The sequence below is a fragment of the Schistocerca piceifrons genome, chromosome 2 (genome assembly GCF_021461385.2).
Source record: "Schistocerca piceifrons isolate TAMUIC-IGC-003096 chromosome 2, iqSchPice1.1, whole genome shotgun sequence".
Classification (NCBI taxonomy): Eukaryota; Metazoa; Arthropoda; class Insecta; order Orthoptera; family Acrididae; genus Schistocerca; species Schistocerca piceifrons.
Window position 1 is genome coordinate 328,913,797 of NC_060139.1, and position 24,029 is coordinate 328,937,825.

The window sequence follows — 24,029 nt, forward strand, 5'->3', positions numbered from 1 at the left end:
TCCGAGTTTATTTCAGCCAACCGGACATTTTGTGCTCGCTCCTGACGCCTAAAAGTTACACGCGTACATCACAAGAGCACCACAGACCTTTCAAGTGATCAGAAAATGTGACTCTCTAACAGCGTTTCAGGACTTTTTTTATCCATCTGAAAATTCCCCAAAGCAATTTTTTAAGCATCTCTTCCAGTAGCTTTTTTTTGTGCTCGTTGACATGCAGGATTTAGTTTGCTGTGTTAATACCATCGATTCGAGTGTCATACCTTTTTGTACTATATTCAGTAGGACTGAAGACCACAACAACAACAACAACAAACTTATGGCATTTTTTATTGATTGTTCTTCTGGAACGAAAATTCTGTCTTTCCCTTGTCATAGTGGTTCTTGCTTCCCTCAAATGCACGTATGTGTTTTGTAATGGATGCTTTTTCTCTGGATAATTTCCAAGAGTGTTTAGCATGCTTACCTATTTTGCCCCCCCATGAACCATGGACCTTGCCGTTGGTGGGGAGGCTTGCGTGCCTCAGCGATACAGATAGCCGTACCGTAGGTGCAACCACAACGGAGGGGTATCTGTTGAGAGGCCAGACAAACGTGTGGTTCCTGAAGAGGGGCAGCAGCCTTTTCAGTAGTTGCAAGGGCAACAGTCTGGATGATTGACTGATCTGGCCTTGTAACAATAACCAAAACGGCCTTGCTGTGCTGGTACTGCGAACGGCTGAAAGCAAGGGGAAACTACAGCCGTAATTTTTCCCGAGGGCATGCAGCTTTACTGCATGCAGCTTTACTGTATGATTACATGATGATGGCGTCCTCTTGGGTAAAATATTCCGGAGGTAAAATAGCCCCCCATTCGGATCTCCGGGCGGGGACTACTCAAGAGGATGTCGTTATCAGGAGAAAGAAAACGCGTTCTACGGATCGGAGCGTGGAATGTCAGATCCCTTAATCGGGCAGGTAGGTTAGAAAATTTAAAAAGGGAAATGGATAGGTTGAAGTTAGATATAGTGGGAATTAGTGAAGTTCGGTGGCAGGAGGAACAAGACTTCTGGTCAGGTGACTACAGGGTTATAAACACAAAATCAAATAGGGGTAATGCAGGAGTAGGTTTAATAATGAATAGGAAAATAGGAATGCGGGTAAGCTACTACAAACAGCATAGTGAACGCATTATTGTGACCAAGATAGATACGAAGCCCACGCCTACTACAGTAGTACAAGTTTATATGCCAACTAGCTCTGCAGATGACGAAGAAATTGAAGAAATGTATGATGAAATAAAAGAAATTATTCAGATTGTGAAGGGAGACGAAAATTTAATAGTCATGGGTGACTGGAATTCGAGTGTAGGAAAAGGGAGAGAAGGAAACATAGTAGGTGAATATGGATTGGGGGACAGAAATGAAAGAGGAAGCCGCCTGGTCGAATTTTGCACAGAGCACAACATAATCATAACTAACACTTGGTTTAAGAATCATGAAAGAAGGTTGTATACATGGAAGAACCCTGGCGATACTAAAAGGTATCAGATAGATTATATAATGGTAAGACAGAGATTTAGGAACCAGGTTTTAAATTGTAAGACATTTCCAGGGGCAGATGTGGACTCTGACCACAATCTATTGGTTATGACCTGTAGATTAAAACTGAAGAAACTGCAAAAAGGTGGGAATTTAAGAAGATGGGACCTGGATAAACTAAAAGAACCAGAGGTTGTACAGAGATTCAGGGAGAGCATAAGGGAGCAATTGACAGGAATGGGGGAAATAAATACAGTAGAAGAAGAATGGGTAGCTTTGAGGGATGAAGTAGTGAAGGCAGCAGAGGATCAAGTAGGTAAAAAGACGAGGGCTAGTAGAAATCCTTGGGTAACAGAAGAAATATTGAATTTAATTGATGAAAGGAGAAAATATAAAAATGCAGTAAGTGAAACAGGCAAAAAGGAATACAAACGTCTCAAAAATGAGATCGACATGAAGTGCAAAATGGCTAAGCAGGGATGGCTAGAGGACAAATGTAAGGATGTAGAGGCCTATCTCACTAGGGGTAAGATAGATACCGCCTACAGGAAAATTAGAGAGACCTTTGGAGATAAGAGAACGACTTGTATGAATATCAAGACCTCAGATGGAAACCCAGTTCTAAGCAAAGAAGGGAAAGCAGAAAGGTGGAAGGAGTATATAGAGGGTCTATACAAGGGCGATGTACTTGAGGACAATATTATGGAAATGGAAGAGGATGTAGATGAAGATCAAGTGGGAGATATGATACTGCGTGAAGAGTTTGACAGAGCACTGAAAGAACTGAGTCGAAACAAGGCCCCCGGAGTAGACAATATTCCATTGGAACTACTGACGGCCGTGGGAGAGCCAGTCCTGACAAAACTCTACCATCTGGTGAGCAAGATGTATGAAACAGGCGAAATACCCTCAGACTTCAAGAAGAATATAATAATTCCAATCCCAAAGAAAGCAGGTGTTGACAGATGTGAAAAATACCGAACTATCAGCTTAATAAGTCACAGCTGCAAAATACTAACACGAATTCTTTACAGACGAATGGAAAAACTAGTAGAAGCCAACCTCGGGGAAGATCAGTTTGGATTCCGTAGAAACACTGGAACACGTGAGGCAATACTGACCTTACGACTTATCTTAGAAGAAAGATTAAGGAAAGGCAAACCTACGTTTCTAGCATTTGTAGACTTAGAGAAAGCTTTTGACAATGTTGACTGGAATACTCTCTTTCAAATTCTAAAGGTGGCAGGGGTAAAATACAGGGAGCGAAAGGCTATTTACAATTTGTACAGAAACCAGATGGCAGTTATAAGAGTCGAGGGACATGAAAGGGAAGCAGTGGTTGGGAAGGGAGTAAGACAGGGTTGTAGCCTCTCCCCGATGTTGTTCAATCTGTATATTGAACAAGCAGTAAAGGAAACAAAAGAAAAATTCGGAGTAGGTATTAAAATTCATGGAGAAGAAATAAAAACTTTGAGGTTCGCCGATGACATTGTAATTCTGTCAGAGACAGCAAAGGACTTGGAAGAGCAGTTGAATGGAATGGACAGTGTCTTGAAAGGAGGATATAAGATGAACATCAACAAAAGCAAAACAAGGATAATGGAATGTAGTCTAATTAAGTCGGGTGATGCTGAGGGAATTAGATTAGGAAATGAGGCACTTAAAGTAGTAAAGGAGTTTTGCTATTTGGGGAGCAAAATAACTGATGATGGTCGAAGTAGAGAGGATATAAAATGTAGGCTGGCAATGGCAAGGAAAGCGTTTCTGAAGAAGAGAAATTTGTTAACATCCAGTATAGATTTAAGTGTCAGGAAGTCATTTCTGAAAGTATTCGTATGGAGTGTAGCCATGTATGGAAGTGAAACATGGACGATAAATAGTTTGGACAAGAAGAGAATAGAAGCTTTCGAAATGTGGTGCTACAGAAGAATGCTGAAGATTAGATGGGTAGATCACATAACTAATGAGGAAGTATTGAATAGGATTGGGGAGAAGAGAAGTTTGTGGCACAACTTGACCAGAAGAAGGGATCGGTTGGTAGGACATGTTCTGAGGCATCAAGGGATCACCAATTTAGTATTGGAGGGCAGCGTGGAGGGTAAAAATCGTAGAGGGAGACCAAGAGATGAATACACTAAGCAGATTCAGAAGGATGTAGGTTGCAGTAGGTACTGGGAGATGAAAAAGCTTGCACAGGATAGAGTAGCATGGAGAGCTGCATCAAACCAGTCTCAGGACTGAAGACCACAACAACAACAACCTATTTTGTCTTTTGGACAGTCAGCAATCTGCACTTTTTTATTCTGTGCAAAGCAATGAAGACCTTTTGGGAAACAAGAATTTCACTCATGGTGTCAAAGATCCTAAAGGAAACACACATTTACCATACCGAAAACTGAACACTATAACAACAAGGAAACAATACAGAATAAGAAACAACCGATCACGTTTGCAGCCGCTACTCATCTGCTCTAACTGGTGCAGTGTGAAGAGTGGAAGCAAACCTTGGACTTTTGGTACATTCTTTCCCTGAGCAGACTGACTGAGAACGTCCTTCCTTTACCACTAACAGCAGAACACTTTTTTCCTTGGTGAGTTGCCATGCTATCTGGACGGCTGACCATCAGAATGAGCCATAGCTCATCTCGTAATTAAACGGACTTTTACCCTGTTTTCCCGTGGGCCGTCATACGTTTACTTCAGCAGCAAAATGTATAAATGATGTGTTAGATGTTGCAGTTATTTTTAGTGCAGTCTTGATCATCGTGTTTATAACTTTATACTGCCTTACGCATTTCGGCCTAAAGCCCTTCTCAAAGGTTCTACAAGAGAACTTCATGAAAGGGTTTCAGTAAAAGTACATTATTGCACTTGCATGAAACGTACTTCGTACTGACGAAACAGATACTCGGTGAATAATATTTATTTATTTATTTACACGTCAAGTTCCATAAGACCAAAAAGTGGAGCAACTCTCCAAAGTCATGGAACGTGTCAGTACATGAAATCGCAACATAAAAGTAATAATAGATAAAAATAAAATGTTTATTAACCCAAAAAACTCAATCCATAAGTTTTAGTTAACGCAATCAAACATTACAACAAGAATCAGCTTAATTTCTCAAGGAACTCCTCGATAGAATAGAAGGAGTGACCCATGACCCGTTCCGGATTTGGGAATGGATGTCGGCCGTTTATAGTACTGTTACGTATATGTACCGCTATTCAGGGAGACTATGCTACTATAATCACCTCTCGTGTATTCGATAAACGTCTGCTCCGTAATTGAAGACATGGTTACTTAGGGAAACCGTGCCCACATTTGGCACATTGAAAAACCCTACCCTTGCTACCTACGCCTGCCCACAGATCACACATGTGTTATACCTAGTGTCCCAGGAGGAATGGTTGATATTCAGGGATATGACAGGAACGAAGCAAATAAAGTCTAGTAAACATGTCTCTAAAACACATACCTTACGAGCTATGAGCTTCTTCATCTCGATATTGTGAAACAAATCGCGTCTGCGTATTTTGATAAGTGGTAGTACGGCCCAAAGCAAGAAATAAAGTCCGTAAACGTGGTCTCTAAAGTGGTTATCTTAAGAGCTATGAGTACTTGTTCATCTTCGTTCCTTTGAAACACAGCTCTTCCACTGAACAGATGCTTATAGCTCTTAAGTGATACGTTTTGGAGCTCATGTTCACTAGGCAAATGCTTATCGTAGAAGAAATCTTTTTTCACAATATTGAATATGAAGAAGTGCTCATAGTTGTTAATGCATGCATTTTAGAGCCCATGTTTAATAGACTTTATTGCTTTGAGTGATCGTTACAGTCATATCCCTAAATTCCCCATGGGACACGTTCTGTAGTACAACTCTCACTGTTCGTATTATACTCTATACATCTGTATAAAACTGTTTTTATTTCAGGTAAATTTAATTTGTAAGGAGAATCGACTGTGTGTATAGGAGAAGTTGTGAACTTATGGGAGATTTTTATTTTGAGCACATTAAGCCCGTGCTTTGTGTCTTATTGACCATGTTCCGTTTCATGTAGGCGAGTTGTGAATGCTGGCTTCTAGTGTTTATTTGATCAAAGTGATGATAGGTACTCATCATACGTAACGTCAAATTCGTCCAATTTCTCGTAAGAAAAATATATTGTCTTAGATATGAAATGTGGAGCGTATTACAATGAAAGAGTTACGTGTAATGACTTTAGTACTTCCCTCACTCCGCATTAGTTCCGTTCGTGACTACAATCACATCCCCATGTATGCCTCAAACATATTTTCTACAGGCTGTACGTGCCGCTGTTCGCCCTGCTCGTAGTCGTGTTCCCGGTGTGGGTGCCTTGGTATTTCTGGGATGAGACGCTCTGGAGGTCATTCTTCGTGCTCTTCAACTTCCGGTTCGTCCTCACACTCAACATCGCCTTCCTCATCAACAGCGTGGCGCACATGTGGGGCAACAGGCCTTACGACAAGTGAGTATCCAATTCAAGTTCTTTTCTCGCTTTCATACACTGTGCTTCTACTTTGCACTTTTGAAAATTAACTTTACGCATCATTTTCATGGCCAGCGTGTTTCAACTGTTACCATAGTAAAGTTCTATTGCAAGATGTCTCCTAGACTTCCAAGAAATTTTGGTCATCTGTTGGCTATTAGTAGCACAAGACGCAATGTCCAGAAATACAGTGCCAGCACAGGTAAAAAAACTGGCTACACCAAAACGAAAGCCAGAACAATGAAACTTAGTGACTAAGGTCCGTCTCTGCGACTAAATAAAAGTCTGTGTGTTTGTCTGTGATACGTGTTTCGCTTGTTCTGTCATTTATCAAGTTGCCGTTCCTGTTCCTAACGAAGAAGTCTGGACTCTGAATTCCACGTTTCTTGACTTTATGTTGTCGCTCTCTGTCTCAATTCGTTCAGATAAACTGGTTAGATATATTCTCTTCTCTGTTTGTAAGATTCGCTTCGTCTCTCTTCTGTTGTTGATAAAATGTTCCCTTTTCTGCTCATTCTTACTGTCCTCCAGTCACTTCTCCCTCATCTTCCTCCTCTTTTCTGTGGCTTTCTGGGATGTCTCGTTGAACCACTTTCTTTTCTTCATTCCCTCCCTTCTTCCCAACGTATCCTCCGCAAACCTTAGTACAGCGGATTTAACTTCATTCCACTTTTCCTCCATGTCCTCTCTTACTTCCTGGTTTTCTAGGGCCTCAGAGGTTTTTTGATTTCTGTAGCATATTGTTCTTTAATTGCACTTTCTCGCAGTTTCCCAACATTCAAAGCAGGTTCTAGTGTCTCCTTCTTTTCATAGTGCGTGTAGGTGAACTTCATTTCAAGTCTACACACAACGAGGATGTGGTTTGATGCACAGTCGGCTCCTCTATACGACACGACGTCCGTGACTACGGCTGTAGCGCTGGTCTACCAAGATCTGATCTATCTCGTTGGTAGTTCTTCCATCCGGTTAGCACCAGGTCCCCTTATCTTAGGTCCTTTGAGCTAACTAAGTTGATCATCCTCTGACCATTATCATTGGTCTCGACATGCAACCTGCACCTTCCTAAAGTTGGCTTATAGATTTCTCCTTTTCCTACTTTTCCTTTAATTCTCCCAGAAGTATCTTGATGTTTCTGGTTAGTGTGCTCTCAATTGTTTGCTGTAGTTGATAATAGAACTTTTCCTTTTCTTCATCTGTTTTACACTACTGGCCATTAAAATTGCTACACCAAGAAGAAATGCATGTGATAAACGGGTATTCATTGGACAAATAAATTATACTAGAACTGACATGTGATTACATTTTCACGCAATTTGGGTGCACAGATCCTGAGAAATCAGTACCCAGAACAACCAACTCTGGCCGTAATAACGGCTTTGATACGCCTGGGCATTGAGTCAAACAGAGCTTGGATGGCGTGTACAGGTACAGCTGCCTATGCAGCTTCAACACGATACTACAGTTCATCAAGAGTAGTGACTGCTCGGCCACCATTGACCAGACGTTTTCAGTTGGTGAGAGATCTGGAGATTGTGCTGGCCAGGGCAGCAGTCGAACATTTTCTGTATCCAGAAAGGCCCGTACAGGACCTGCAACATGCGGTCATGCATTATCCTGTTGAAATGTAGTGTTTCGCAGGGGTCGAATGAAGGGTAGAGCCACGGGTCGTAAGACATCTGAAATGTAACGTCCACTGTTTAAAGTGCCGTCAATGCGAACAAGAGGTCACCGAGACGTGTAACCAATGGCACCCCATACCGTCACGCCAGGTGATACGCCAGTATGGCGATGACGAATACACGCTCCCAATGTGCGTTCACCGCGATGCGGTGCGACCATCATGATGCTGTAAACAGAACCTGGATTCATCCGAAAAAATGACGTTCTGCCATTCGTGCACACAGGTTCGTCGTTGAGTACACCACCACAGGCGTTCCTGTCTGTGAAGCAGCGTCAAGGGTAACCGCAGCCATGGTCTGCGAGCTGATAGCCCATGCTGCTGCAAACGTCATCGAACTGTTCGTGCAGATGGTTGTTGTCTTGCAAACGTCCTCATCTGTTGACTCAGGGATCGAAACGTGGCTGCATGATCCGTTACAGCCATGCGGATAAGATGCCTGTCATCTCGACTGCTAGTGATACGAAGCCGTTGGGATCCAGCACGGCGTTCCGTATTACCCTCCTGAACCCACCGATTCCATATTCGGCTAACAGAATCTCGACCAACGCGAGCAGCAATGTCGCGATACGATAAACCGCAATCGCGTTAGGCTACAAACCGACCTTTACCAAAGCCGGAAACGTGATGGTACGCATTTCTGCTCCTTACACGAGGCATCACAACTACGTTGCACCAGGCAGCGCCGGTCAACTGCTGCTTGTGTATGAGAAATCGGTTGGAAACTTTCCTCATGTCAGCACGTTGTGGGTGTCGCCACCGGAGCCAACCTTGTGTATGCTCTGAAAATCTAATCATTTGCATATCACAGCATCTTCTTCCTGTCGGTTAAATTTCGCGTCTGTAGCACGTCATCTTCGTGGTGTAGCAATTTTAATGGCCAGTAGTGTATCTTCCTTCGGGCCGTGAACGGCGATAAGCATTGAGTCTGACATTTGTTTTCCGAGTACTATGTAGAATATTCTTTTGTTAGCAGCTTTGAATTCTTTTACTGAATTTGCTACTTCGTCATGTATTATAAAACCAGAGCAATATTCATGTTAATCTATACATTCCCTATACTGAAGTTTTTATTTTTTATACTACAGACAGAAAAACATGACTGCCTTATGGACAAGGAGGGAAAAGTGCGCTTTAATTGAGCCAACATAGGAATTTTGCGTCCATCCATTTTCGTAAACAAACAGTGTAGTTATCGAGCCACATACAGCCGACAGCTACCGATGGAGAATGCTGCAGTCGGAAATCACGTAAGCAGCATGTCTCATGTGACGTGGGTGTTGTGTCTCATGCAGCCGGATTTCCCGTCTGCCGTCAACTTCAGCGGCGTTGTCCGGCGTGAGGACGGCTTCAGTGTGATGTATTCTGGGCACAACTAGTTCTTTTGCCCGACGCAGTTACACGTAGCTTCCTCCCGAGTATCCACGCTACACGAGTGCTTTCCCGGTTAGCGCCTCTAACTACGGCGGCGATGTCTGCAGGCACATCAGCCCGGTGGAGAACGCCGTGGTGTCTGTGGCGGCGCTGGGCGAGGGCTGGCACAACTACCACCACGTGTTCCCCTGGGACTACAAGGCGGCCGAGCTGGGCGCCAGCCCACTCAACCCCACGACCGCCTTCATCGACTTCTTCGCGCGCCTCGGCTGGGCGTACGACCTGAAGACCGTGGCGCCCGACATGGTCCGGCGGCGCGTCGAGCGCTCCGGAGACGGCAGCCACGCGCTGTGGGGGTGGGGGGACCGGGACCTGCCCGCCGACGAGTGGCGGCGACTGTGCGAGGCGGGCACCAAGCGCCAGTAGCACCAGTGGTACGTCAGCTCCCTGCTCTCTATCCATTTGTGTGTACCGTCCACTGTATGCAGTGCAATGTACTAGACTTAAGTATAGTGTTTACAAAGAAAAACAATCATGTTCATGTAACACACCAAATCACAGATTACATATGTTGAAGACGATGGTTCAAATGGCTCTGAGCACTATGCGACTTAACTTCTGAGGTCATCAGTCGCCTAGAACTTAGAACTAATTAAACCTAACTAACCTAAGGACATCACACACATCCATGCCCGAGGCAGGATTCGAACCTGCGACCGTAGCGGTCGCTCGGTTCCAGACTGTAGCGCCTAGAACCGCACGGCCACTCCGGCCGGCCCCCTGTCTCTGTCCTAGAGTTTACTTATTGCTCTGATTTTGGAATATTAAATATAACCTGACCGGATTATTCAACTGTATTTGTGATTTGATGTTAAGCGCGTAAGCGTGTATGTGTGGCCCTCGTTGAGGCAGTTTCTCCAAACCGTGATTATCAGATATACTCTATTATTTAATCGTTTCTCAACACAGCGGAACAAACCTCCTAGCTTCGTTGCATGTTGGTGTTGGGGTCGACCTTGCTATTCTTTGAATGAATGTGGACCAGAGTGCGAGTATTAAATCTTTCCCGCCCCCCCCCCCCTCTAATTACGACCGTGATACTAAATTAAGATATTCTGTTGTAAACTGTATAGCGTTTCACAAGCAATCGTTCGTAGTTACCAGGCAACAGCAGTTATATACAGGGTGGTCCATTGATCGTAACCAAGCCAAATATCTCACGAAATAAGCGTCAAACGAAAAAACTACAAAGAACGAAACTTGTCTAGCTTGAAGGGAGAAACCAGATGGCGCTGTGGTTGGCCCGCTAGATGGCGCTTCCATAGGTCAAACGGATATCAACTGCGTTTTTTAAATAGGAACCCCCATTTTTATTACATATTCATATAGTACGTAAGGAAATATGAATGTTTTAGTTGGATCACTTTTTTCGCTTTGTGATAGATGGCACTGTAATAGTCACAAACATATGGCTCACAATTTTTGAACGAACAGTTGGTAACAGGTAGGATTCTTAAATTAAAATACAGAACGTAGGTACGTTTGAACATTTTATTTCGGTTGTTCCAATGTGATACATGTACCTTTGTGATCATTTCTGAGAACGCATGCTGATTACCTGTAAATACCACATTAATGCAATAAATGCTCAAAATGATGTCCGTCAACCTCAATGCATTTGGCAATACGTGTAACGACATTCCTCTCAACAGCGAGTAGTTCGCGTTCCGTAATGTTCGCACATGCATTGACGCATGTTGTCAGGCGTTGTCGGTGGATAACGACAGCAAATATCCTTCAACTTTCCCCACAGAAAGAAATCCGGGGACGTCAGATCCGGTGAACGTGCGGGCCACGGTATGCTGTCATCAAATTTGCTATCAATACCGCTTCAACCGTACGCGAGCTATGTGCCGGACATCCATCATGTTGAAAGTACATCGACATTCTGTCATGCACTGAAAGATCTTGTAGTAACATCGGTAGAACATTACGTAGGAAATCAGCATGCATTGCACCATTTAGATTGCCATCGATAAAATGGGGGCCAGTTATCCTTCCTCCCATAATGCCGCACCATACATTAACCCGCCAAGGTCGCTGTTTCACTTGTCGCAGCCATCGTGGATTTTCCGTTGCCCAATAGTGCATATTTTGCCGATTTACGTTACCGCTGTTGGTGAATGGTGCTTCGTCGCTAAATAGAACGCGTGCACAAAATCTGTCATCGTCCCGTAATTTATCTTGTGCCCAGTGGCAGAACTGTACACGACGTGCAGAGTCGTCGCCATGCAATTCCTGGTGCATAGAAATATGGTACGGGTGCAATCGATGTTGATGTAGCATTCTCAACACCGACTTTTTGAGATTCCCGATTCTCTCGCAATTTGTCTGTTACTGATGTGCGGGATTAGCCGCGACAGCAGCTAAAACATCTACTTGGGCATCTTCATTTCTTGCCGGTCGTGGTTGACGTTTCACATGTGGCTGAACACTTCCTGCTTCCTTAAATAACGTAACTATCTGTCGAACGGTCCGGACACTTGGATGATGTCGTCCAGGATACCGAGCAGCATACATAGAACACGCCCGTTGGGCATTTTGATCACAGTAGCCATACATCAACACAATATCGACCTTTTCCGCAATTGGTAAGGTCCATTTTAACACGGGTAATGTATCGCGAAGCAAATACTGTCCGCACTGGCGGAATGTTACGTGATACTACGTACTTATATGTTAGTGACTATCACAAAGCGAAAAAAGTGGTTCAACTAAAACATTCATATTTCTTTACGTACTACACAAATATGCAATAAAAATGGGGGTTCCTATTTTAAAAAACGCAGTTGACATCCGTTTGACTTACGGCAGCGCCATCTAGCGGGCTAACCATAGCGCCATCTGGTTTCCCCCTTCAAGCTAGACGAGTTTCGTTCTTTGTAGTTTTTTCGTTTGATGCTTATTTCGTGAGATATTTGGCCCGGTCACTATCAATGGACCACCCTGTATATGCACACCATTACCCCATGACTTTTGTCACCTCAGTGTAGCTCTGAGGCGCATTTGTTTCACTAAAACCTGGCACCTGGTCACGCCGCCAAGAACAGGAGACTTGCCCTGGTGTGGTGACATCGACCCGCCCGCTACTGTCGTTACCGCTGTTAGGTGCAGTTTCCTGCGAGCGCGGCTAGCCTCGTGTCGCAGTCCTCTTACGTGTATGCTATTCTGAGCCACATGTCGCCACAATGCGGCTACCAGACTGCGGCTGCTAATGCAATACCTCAAGGCGGCTATTTTTTATTACTTCTACTGAAAGACCAGGTTGATTCTCTGGTTTCACAACGACATCACTGTTACCGCCGCAACACTTATTTCTGGAACTGCGTCGTTCAGCCCCATTCCAGTAGAATCACAAGCTGACGCTGATCAGGCACACTGCCACTAGCTTCCTCTTTTCTTTTGCTATAAAATAAAGGGTAAAATTGGTCCAACACAGGCCTACACCTACGTCTACACCTATATTCTGCAAACCACTGTGAAGTGTGTGGCAAAGGGTTCTTCCTATTAGCCGGCCGGCGTGGCCGAGCGGTTCTAGCCGCTACAGTCTGGAACCGCGCGACCGCGCAGGTTCGAATCCTGCCTCGGGCATTGATGTGTGTGATGTCCTTAGGTTAGTTAGGTTTAAGTAGTTCTAAGTTCTAGGGGACTGATGACCTTCGATGTTAAGTCCCATAGCGCTCAGAGCGATTTGAATTTTTGTTGGTTCTATTTAGTATGGATCCCACAATCTTGAGCTGTATCCTAGGTGGAATGTTTTATAAATTCAGTGTCTACGCGGTTTCGAATTTTTCCAGAAGCCTACCAAGAAACGGAAGTGTGGCTCCTATAGTGAACTTATTACTGTCTTCACAAATTGTTACGTTCAGGTATTTTTATGAATTGATCGATTCCAGATGTGAATTTTATTAATACTGTAATCATATGATACTACTTTGTAAAATATAAGATTTTGCATTTTTACAGATTTCAAGCAAGTTGCCAGTCTTTGTACCACTTTCAAATATTATCGAAGCTTTTTTAAGATGTTATTTTACAACAGAGAAAGGCATCGTCTGTAAAAAGTCTGAGGTTACAAGTAAAACTGTCTGTCATTTCACTAATATTGTCACGTCGAAATCACACTCAAGTCCAAATCCCAAAGCAGTTTGTCAGTGAAGTATAACACTTAGAACCGAAAGCTCGTTCATTATGAACACCCAACATTCAGCCAGACAGAACTGACCTCCTGGACAGAGTGTGCAGCTATTTCGACAAACATCAAATATTCCACAATATTTATACTAACATCGAATGTTTCAGAATATACTAACATTAAAATTACAAGTATTTCAAGAACTTACCACACACGATAAATAGTTGCCCATGATCGGGTTTGAACTGACTACCAGAAGCACTATGCCATGCTGCACGCGCCCTAGCTTGCGTCATTGCTCCCTCTCCCGCAGAAACAGCGACCAACTGTTTCAGAAATTCTTGTTGAGTCGACTGTAGGACCCCGGATCTAGATATTATTAATGCTCCTCTGTATGGGGATGCTGGCGGATTCTTGCGTTCTGCTCATGTCGTTACATCATTTATGATGGGTACCAAAGGAAGCGCCTCCCGTCAAAGTTACGTGAAGAGTGGGTCTTCAGTTTCGTTGAACCTCCCATCATCTGTCTTCAGTTCTGGACTGCGGTAGGCCTTCATACGGTGGACATGGAAGACGTCTCTGCGCTAGTGTCTTGAAGAAGGGTCATAATCCTCGACTTTAAGTGTGGCGTCCAACTAGCAATGAACAATACGATGCGCCCCAAAGTACGGCTTAAATAATTTCTCTGATAGTACTTCCACACAGGCGTAAAAATCGAAACCAAGGCTCCTGGACAGTGTCTCACAGCAAGGTGATTGGTATTGAAGCACTCTCGTTCCTTTTCCTGCGCGCCCAGGGTCTGTATGCGAGCCACGTATTTTGCATCTTCGGTGCTGCTGATGAGGCGTATCACGTAATCATCCTGGGTATCGTCCAGTTGAAACTGGAGCCGTGTATCCGTTGACGCTTCGGCCTCGCGACCGTCGAGTAGAAAGAACGGTGTGAAGCCTGCAGTGTCTTGCTGCGCTTTGTTGTATGCAAATGCGATGCCGAGTAGTATCGTATAACAATCTCTCCGTTCGACATCAAGGTATATAGTGAGCATATCTTCCAGCGTATTATTAAAACATTCTATAAAGCCATTCGCCTGTTGGATGGTAGGCAGTTTTCATCTTGTAGGTGACGTCCCATGGTAAAATTACCTCTGATACTAGTCTCGACTTAAAAACTTCTCCACGATCAGATATCATCACACGGGGTCCTACATGCTTCAAAATGAATCTTGTAAACGGAACTTTGCAATTTCCGGAGCTTCAGCAGTCGGTACGGCTATGGTGACAGTATAGTGGATGAGGTGGTTATTGCAGACTGTTACCCATCGACTCCCCTTTGGCGACATCGGGAAGCTCTCCAAGAGGTTGATTCCAATTCGGCAGTGTGGCTCTGCTGCAGGTGGGATTGGTACCTGGTGCTCCAGATCCAGAGGTAACTGCGGCAATTACACCTAGCGCTGACATTCCTTACAGTGTCTCACATAGTGTCTTACAGATCGGCAGTGATAACTCCGTCTGATTCTGCCTAGTCTTCACGAATCACAGATGACGAGATGTTCCAGGAACGTGGAAAAAGAAAAATAGTGCGAGCTCTTGTGCACGAAGCGTGGCATAGTGGTTTGCGTCGCTGGTTGGTGTGCTGTGAGTTGCCACTTCAAAACCGCGCACCAGCAGTTACGAGGGGGTGCTGAAAGTTTCCGAATTTGAAGAGTTCGTCCACACATAGAGCAACCGCTTCTTCAGCGTGACAATCTCAGACCACAAACGAGCGCTGCGACGTCTGCAGCAATCCGACGCCTTGGGTTCACTGCCATCGATCATCCTCCGTACAGTCCTGACTTGGCCCCTCCGATTTTCATATGTTTCCAAAACTTATAGAACACATTCGAGGACTTCGATTTAAAACCGATAAAGCGGTGCTAGTAGAGGTGAGGCTGTGGCTCCAACAACAACGTCAAACATTCTACAGTGACGGTATCAAAAAATGGTCTCCCTTTTGGAGTTATGTGTTCGTCGCCAGGGTGACCATTTTGAGAAGTAAATATGTAGACATGAAGGCTAAAGATGTATGATGTTAAAAACATTTCTCTTATTTAAAAAACTTTGGGTTTTCACACAAAAAATTCGGAGGCATTACTTTTCAGCACCCCCTCGAATTCGTTAATTAGTATTTATTGTTTCTTGTATGTTCTTGAAGTACACTACTGGCCATTAAAATTGCTACAGCACGAAGATGACGTGCTACAGACGCGAAATTTAACCGACAGGAAGAAGATACTGTGATATGCAAATGATTAGCTTTTCAGAGCATTCACACGTGCTGACATGAGGAAAGTTTCCAACAGATTTCTCATACACAAACAGCAGTTGCCCGGCGTTGCCTGGTGAAACGTTGTTGTGATGCCTCGTGTAGGGAGGAGAAATACAGGGTGTTTCAAAAATGACCGGTATATTTGAAACGGCAATAAAAACTAAACGAGCAGCGATAGAAATACACCGTTTGTTGCAATATGCTTGGGACAACAGTACATTTTCAGACAGACAAACTTTCGAAATTACAGTAGTTACAATTTTCAACAACAGATGGCGCTGCGGTCTGGGAAACTCTATAGTACGACATTTTCCACATATCCACCATGCGTAGCAATAATATGGCGTAGTCTCTGAATGAAATTACCCGAAACCTTTGACAACGTGTCTGGCGGAATGGCTTCACATGCAGATGAGATGTACTGCTTCAAGCTGTTCAATAGTTTCTGGATTCTGGCGGTACACCTGGTCTTTCAAGTGTCCCCACAGAAAGAAGTCACAGGGGTTCATGTCTGGCGAATAGGGAGGCCAATCCACGCCGCCTCCTGTATGTTTCGGATAGCCCAAAGCAATCACACGATCATCGAAATATTCATTCAGGAAATTAAAGACGTCGGCCGTGCGATGTGGCCGGGCACCATCTTGCATAAACCACGAGGTGTTCGCAGTGTCGTCTAAGGCAGTTTGTACCGCCACAAATTCACGAAGAATGTCCAGATAGCGTGATGCAGTAATCGTTTCGGATCTGAAAAATGGGCCAATGATTCCTTTGGAAGAAATGGCGGCCCAGACCAGTACTTTTTGAGGATGCAGGGACGATGGGACTGCAACATGGGGCTTTTCGGTTCCCCATATGCGCCAGTTCTGTTTATTGACGAAGCCGTCCAGGTAAAAATAAGCTTCGTCAGTAAACCAAATGCTGCCCACATGCATATCGCCGTCATCAATCCTGTGCACTATATCGTTAGCGAATGTCTCTCGTGCAGCAATGGTAGCGGCGCTGGGGGGTTGCCGCGTTTGAATTTTGTATGGATAGAGGTGTAAACTCTGGCGCATGAGACGATACGTGGACGTTGGCGTCATTTGGACCGCAGCTGCAACACGGCGAACAGAAACCCGAGGCTGCTGTTGGATCACCTGCTGCACTAGCTGCGCGTTGCCCTCTGTGGTTGCCGTACGCAGTCGCCCTACCTTTCCAGCACGTTCATCCGTCACGTTCCCAGTCCGTTGAAATTTTTCAAACAGATCCTTTATTGTATCGCTTTTCGGTCCTTTGGTTACATTAAACCTCCGTTGAAAACTTCGTCTTGTTGCAACAACACTGTGTTCTAGGTGGTGGAATTCCAACACCAGAAAAATCCTCTGTTCTAAGGAATAAACCATGTTGTCTACAGCACACTTGCACGTTGTGAACAGCACACGCTTACAGCAGAAAGACGACGTACAGAATGGCGCACCCACAGACTGCGTTGTCTTCTATATCTTTCACATCACTTGCAGCGCCATCTGTTGTTGAAAATTGTAACTACTGTAATTTCGAAAGTTTGTCCGCCTGAAAATGTACTGTTGTCCCAAGCATATTGCAACAAACGGTGTATTTCTATGGCTGCTCGTTTAGTTTTTATTGCCGTTTCAAATATACCGGTCATTTTTGAAACACCCTGTACGTACCATCACGTTTCCGACTTTGATAAAGGGCGGATTATAGCCTATCGCGATTGTGGTTTATCGTATCTCGACATTGTTGCTCGCGTTGCTCGAGATCCAATGACTGTTAGCAGGAATATGGAATCGGTGGGTTCAGGAGGGTAATACGGAACGCCGTGCTGGATCCCAACGGCCTCGTATCACTAGGAGTCGAGATCACAGGCATCTTATCCGCATGGCTGTGACGGATCGTGCAGCCACGTCTTGATACCTGAGTCAACAGATGGAGAAGTTTGCAAGACAACAACCATCTGTACGAACAGTTCGACGTTTGCAGCAGCATGGACTATCAGCTCGGAGACCGTGGCTGCGGTTACCCTTGACACTGCATCACAGACATAAGCGCCTGCGATGGTGTACTCGACGAACCTGGGTGCACGAATGGCAAAACGTCATTTTTTCGGATGAATCCAGGTTCTGTTTACAGCATCGTGATGGTCACATCCGTGTTTGGCGACGTCTCGGTGAACGCATACTGGCGTATCACCTGGCGTGATGGTATGGGGTGCCATTGGTTACACGTCTCGGTCACCTCTTGTTCGCACTGACGGCACTTTGAACAGTGGACGTTACACTTTAGATGTGTTACGACCCGTGGCTCTACCCTTCATTCGATCCCTGCGAAACCCTACATTTCAGCAGGATAATGCACGACCGAATGTTGCAGGTCCTGTACGGGCCTTTTTGGATACGGAAAGTGTTCAACTGCTGCCCTGGCCAGCACATTCTCCAGATCTCTTACCAATTGGAGACTTCTGGTCAATGGTGGCCGAGCAACTGGCTCGTCACAATACGCCAGTCACTACTCTTGATGAACTGTGGTATCGTGTTGAAGCTGCATGGGCAGCTGTACCTGTAGACTCCATCCAAGCTCTGTTTGACTCAATGCCCAGGCGTATCAAGGCCGTTATTACGGCCAGAGGTGGTTGTTCTGGGCACTGATTTCTCAGGATCTATGCACCCAAATTGCGTGAATATGTAATCACATGTCAGTTCTAGTATAATATATTTGTCCAATGAATACCCGTTTATCATCTGCATTTCTTCTTGGTGTAGCAATTTTAATGGCCAGTAGTGTATCTTGTGTTTGTAATGTTTGCGTGTTCCGCAATATTTGACGGCATTTATTCTTGCAACCCATGTTGCTGTAGACTGGACGTATTTTCCTGTTGCAGCCTTCAGCACAGTCGTTTTTGTACCATGTGACGTCGGCTTCTTTAGCTGGTGACGATAAGCACTCGACATAACAGAAAAATAACCTCTTGAATCGACTAGCACCCAGACAAGTTGGCCGTCGACATTGTGAATGACATTTCTTGAGATCTTGGTGATTGTCGTTCACAAAGGATTCTCATCTAGGGCGCCTTTCCCTCCACAGATAGCCGATTCGCTTGGTTTTCCTTAATTCGCCGGCTAGACGAGCGGCCTGTACCTCTAAGGCGCGTTGGGGAGCAACCTCGTCCAAGGTACAGCGATGGGCTTCATTCCACAGGGCGACTATAATCGTCCGCAGTCGATTGGCGTGAAGTGAACTGCTGTGATGGTTCAAGTCTTACGGCATAATAGTCATCGAACACTCGTCTTCTCCCTGTTCAGTAGCATACAACGTGTCCAGAGCACTCACAGTGAAAACATACTGGCGTGTTGTTCTCAGCCTCCCAAGTGAGACGTTGTATTTGACGGAGGAATTGGGTGTACCTGCATTGGTCGTATGCTGAGTATCATTTGACAGTTGCTGCGTAATTTCAAGTCGATCGAGTCCATTCTTCATGGCTTGTTCAACTAGTGGCAGAGATGGCTGCCAAAGATCAATACACCTCTTCTTCGACAGTCTTTATTACCTCCTGATGTATGAAGTCGGCATTCATGGCTGTTATCTCTTGTGTATACGGTTCGATATTTCTGGCTGCCACAAACAGCTCACCCATTACTATCAGGGGAAAGTTCATGGTGGTCTTCAACAACTGCCAGAGGGACCACAATCGGCCGTCAGTCATACCGCTGTTGTCCGACTCTTTTCTGTTGAATTTCCTCGGTTCGCAGGTACCAAATGACGAATTTCTCCGTTGTTGTGACTTCCTTTACCAGGAAACTTGTCACCTGTCTTCCGCGATCTCTTTCATGAAGTGTGAGATCTTGTAGGCTTGTGTCGTTTTCGGATTCGCGTGTAGCTTAGGGCCAAAACATTTTTTATTTTCGATTGTGTCGTTATCCATTATATTCGGCCCTGTTCTTTAATTATTCTTCCGCTACGAAGACTTGCTGCTGATTGTTGCCAAAAATTTTCTTCGGCTCAGCCGGGACCAGCTTCTCTTCATTCTTCTCGAATCATTCCTGGTCTGTGCAGTCCATGTGAAAGTTCACATTTGCCAAAAACATCATGTCATCACACTTGTTGTATTTGGCGACTTAGTTGAATCCTTTGAGCTAGTTCCTCAGGTCCTGACTAGTGTCTCTGGATAACACTGGTGGATGCTTAATGTGCAGTAGACTTACTACTGTTTTGGAATCCATTTGTCTTCTGAATATATAGATCTTAGGGACGACGTACTGTTTGTATTCGGGTTCCTGGTACGTTACCTAATTGGAGCTAAGGTGATGTGGACGTTTTGTAGTAGCTGGCACGTCCACCAAATAATGTCACATAGAAACCACAATCAAGTCCACATCCGAAGGCAGGGTCGTGTGTGGAGTAAAAGATAGAACAGAAAAACCATTTAGTACAGGAACCAACGGTACAGTCAGAACACAACTCTCGGGTGGGGAATGTTGCTATTTATACAGATATCGAATATTCCAGAAAATACGAACATTAAAATGTAATGGTCGAGCTATTTAGGCACACTCTTACGTCCTCCTATTTCGTGTACAACGACCAGTATTACGATTAGACAGACGGCGTAGCAATGGGTAGCCCGTTGGCTCCAGCTGTTGCAAACCTCTTCATGGAGAATTTTGAGGATATTGCCATAGATACTGCGCCATTGAAGCCGAAGTGTTTTTTTTCGATACGTTGTCGACACGTTCGTCATTTGGCCACACGGACGCGAGTAACTAGACGAGTTTGTGGAACACCTCGTTGACATTAACAGTAGTATCCAGTTCATCATGGAGGTATAAAAAGGTAATGCATTGCACTTCCTCCACATCCTTGTCCATCGTAAACGAAATGGGTGCTTTGGCCACGGCGTCTACAGAAAATCCACCCACACAGACCTGTTCCTGCACGCCACCAGCCATCATCATCATCATCCAGCACAGAAGCACACAGTATTACAAACATTGGTGCATCGTGCAAGAGTAATATCGGACGACGATAACCTGCCCTATGAACTGAGCCACCTACGCAAGGTTTTCAGGGATAACGGCTACAGCGCCCATCAACTGAAAGAAGTGATTTCTGGGAAATATCAGAATAAGACCACCGACGAAGAGCAGAAAAAGAAACTTGCTTTGCTGCCATTCTGTGGCTCTGAGTCGGGCAAGATAAGCCGCCTGTTGAAAAGACTCAAGATCAAATCAATCTTCAGGCCTCCAACGAAAATCCGTAAATTACTGAGACCAGTTAAAGACACAGTAGGTCTCAGAACACCTGGAGTCTACGAAATACCTTGTGAGTGTGGCCAGAAGCTATCCAGAGAAATCTGCGTTAGCTGAGCACGCGTTAGAAAAGGGTCACCACATAAAATTTGACGATAGCTCTGTCGTGGCTCACACTAACGGCTTCTGGGACAGTTTAATAAAGGAAGCTATTGAAATAAAAGTTACCGCAAACACCTTGAATAGAGACGGTGGCTTAGACTTTAATACAGATTTTCTAATGCAATCTTCCAGTAAACATTCACTGCAGTTATTAACGTTGTCTTTCAATCTAACTCACCCTGTAAACTTTCCAACTAGGATCACTAAAACCTCAAGGACAGCCACTGATAACATTTTTATAGACAAATCAAAGGAACAAATTCATATCATAAAACCTGTAATAAATGGACTATCAGATCATGACATGCAGCTCCTTGTTTTAGATGTAAATTCTAAGCAGATTATCAAGACTGCTAAATCTGAGTACAGGAGAGTAGTCAATCAACAAAAATTGAGTGTTTTAGAAAACTGCTCAAAGATATGAACTGGAAAGATGTTTATAGTGCTCATGACATGAATAAAGAATATAACACATTCATGAACAATGTCAGTACCATGTCTGAAAACTGTTTTCCTCTAAAAGTTACTCAAATTAAACAGAAGTCTATTTTAAAACCATGGATTACACAAGGAATAAAGATTTCCTGTAAGACAAAAAGGAGAATGTATCTGTCAACCAAGAATAGCTCCAGTGCTGATGATTTAGCTAAATACAAGGAATACTGTAAAATATTTAAAAAGGTAATTCAGACATCTAAACAAATGCACTACGAGAAGAAGATAGCAATGTCAGGGAACAAAATAAAAACAATATGGGATATAGTGAAAGAGGAGACTGGTAGAACCAGAAAGGAACAGGAGCAAATAGCATTAAGGGTAGATGACACGTAAGTAACCGATGGGCATAGTGTGGCAAATCTATTTAACAAGTACTTTATATCTGTTACTGATAGAATGAGATTGTCAGGATCAGTAAGTAACACCCTTGAATATCTGAAACTAGCCTTTACAAATAGCTTCAGGTACATGAATATGTCACTCACTTCACCAAAACAAATAACTTCCATAATAAAATCTTTAAAAACAAAGCATTCTAGTGGTTACAATAAAATATCAACAAAGTTAATTAAGGTATGTTCTTGTGAGTTTAGTACAATTCTAAGTTACTTGTGTAACCAGTCAATTATAACTGGGACATTTCCTGACTGGCTAAAATATGCAGATGTTAAGCCTCTATTCTTGGGATGAAGAGATACCATCAAACTACAGACCGATTTCACTTTTGCCAGCATTCTCAGAAATTTTAGAAAAAGTAATGTACCTACAGCTTCTCAACCATCTGACAACAAATAACATATTATCAAGAACACAGTTTGGATTTCTGAAGGGTTCTGACATCGAGAAGGCTATTTACACCTACAGTGAAAATGTACTTAATTCATTAAATAACAAGTTACAAGCAGCAGGTATTTTCTGTGATTTGTCAAAGGCATTTGATTGTGTGGACCACAACATCCTTTTAAATAAATTAGAATTCTATGGTGTCATGGGCAGTGCTGCAAAATGGTTCAAGTCATACCTCGCTAACAGGAAACAAAAACAGTGTCACTTCCTGGCAGATTAAAACTGTGTGCCCGACCGAGACTCGAACTCGGGACCTTTGCCTTTCGCGGGCAAGTGCTCTACCATCTGAGCTACCGAAGCACGACTCACGTCCGGTACTCACAGCTTTACTTCTGCCAGTATCCTGTCTCCTACCTTCCAAACTTTACAGAAGCTCTTCTGCGAACCATGCAGAACTAGCACTCCTGAAAGAAAGGATATTGCGGAGACATGGCTTAGCCACAGCCTGGGGGATGTTTCCAGAATGAGATTTTCACTCTGCAGCGGAGTGTGCGCTGATATGAAACTTCCTGGCAGATTAAAACTGTGTGCCCGACCGAGACTCGAACTCGGGACCTTTGCCTTTCGCGGGCAAGTGCTCTACCATCTGAGCTACAGCTGTGAGTACCGGACGTGAGTCGTGCTTCGGTAGCTCAGATGGTAGAGCACTTGCCCGCGAAAGGCAAAGGTCCCGAGTTCGAGTCTCGGTCGGGCACACAGTTTTAATCTGCCAGGAAGTTTCATATCAGCGCACACTCCGCTGCAGAGTGAAAATCTCATTCTGGAAACATCCCCCAGGCTGTGGCTAAGCCATGTCTCCGCAATATCCTTTCTTTCAGGAGTGCTAGTTCTGCATGGTTCGCAGAAGAGCTTCTGTAAAGTTTGGAAGGTAGGAGACAGGATACTGGCAGAAGTAAAGCTGTGAGTACCGGACGTGAGTCGTGCTTCGGTAGCTCAGATGGTAGAGCACTTGCCCGCGAAAGGCAAAGGTCCCGAGTTCGAGTCTCGGTCGGGCACACAGTTTTAATCTGCCAGGAAGTTTCATATCAGCGCACACTCCGCTGCAGAGTGAAAATCTCAAAAACAGTGTCAGCGCAAGGGACTAGTGAATTAAGTCATCAGTCATCGTCAGAATGGGAAGAAATTACTTGTGGTGTCCCACAAGGTTACATCTTAAGGCCATTGCTTTTTCTTGTGTACATTAATGATCTCTCATCAGTTACACTGCCAGAAGCAGAGTTCGTTTTGTTTGCAGATGACACAAGTATTGCAATAAATAGTATGTTGAGTGTAGTTCTAGAAAGATATGCTAATGATAGTTTCATGGATATTAATACATGGTTTAAAGCCAACTCACTGACATTAAATTTCGAAAAGACTCAATATATGCAATTCAGAACCTGTAAGAGGTTTCCACCCAGCATATGCATAAAGTATGAAGAAGAGCAGATAGAAGAGGTTGACAGTCTTAAATTCCTGGGATTACAGCTTGATAATAAATTCAGTTGGGAGGAGCACACCACAGAACTGCAGAAACACCGTAACAAATCTGTATTTGCAATTCGAGTGTTAGCAGCCATAGGCGACATAAAAATGAAAAAGCTTGCATACTTTGCCTACTTTCATTCCATAATGTCATATGGTATAATATTTTGGGGTAACTCAACATTTTATTCATTAAAATGTAAGATGTTTCAAGAACATTTCAGAAACGATAA

The 24,029-nt window shown here is 44.0% G+C and overlaps 1 protein-coding gene across 2 annotated transcripts in view; it reads left to right on the forward strand.

Moving 5' to 3' along the window:
• The window catches only part of LOC124775043 (acyl-CoA Delta-9 desaturase-like), a 646,525-nt gene that overhangs the window by 612,218 nt on the left and 10,278 nt on the right, over nucleotides 1-24,029 (forward strand). For both annotated transcript variants that reach the window (XM_047249823.1, XM_047249824.1), the window contains exons 5-6: nucleotides 5,823-6,008; nucleotides 9,189-9,515. In XM_047249823.1, the coding sequence (XP_047105779.1) occupies nucleotides 5,823-6,008; nucleotides 9,189-9,507 (505 nt within the window). In that variant the 3' untranslated portion in view covers nucleotides 9,508-9,515. The remainder of the gene's footprint in view (nucleotides 1-5,822; nucleotides 6,009-9,188; nucleotides 9,516-24,029) is intronic.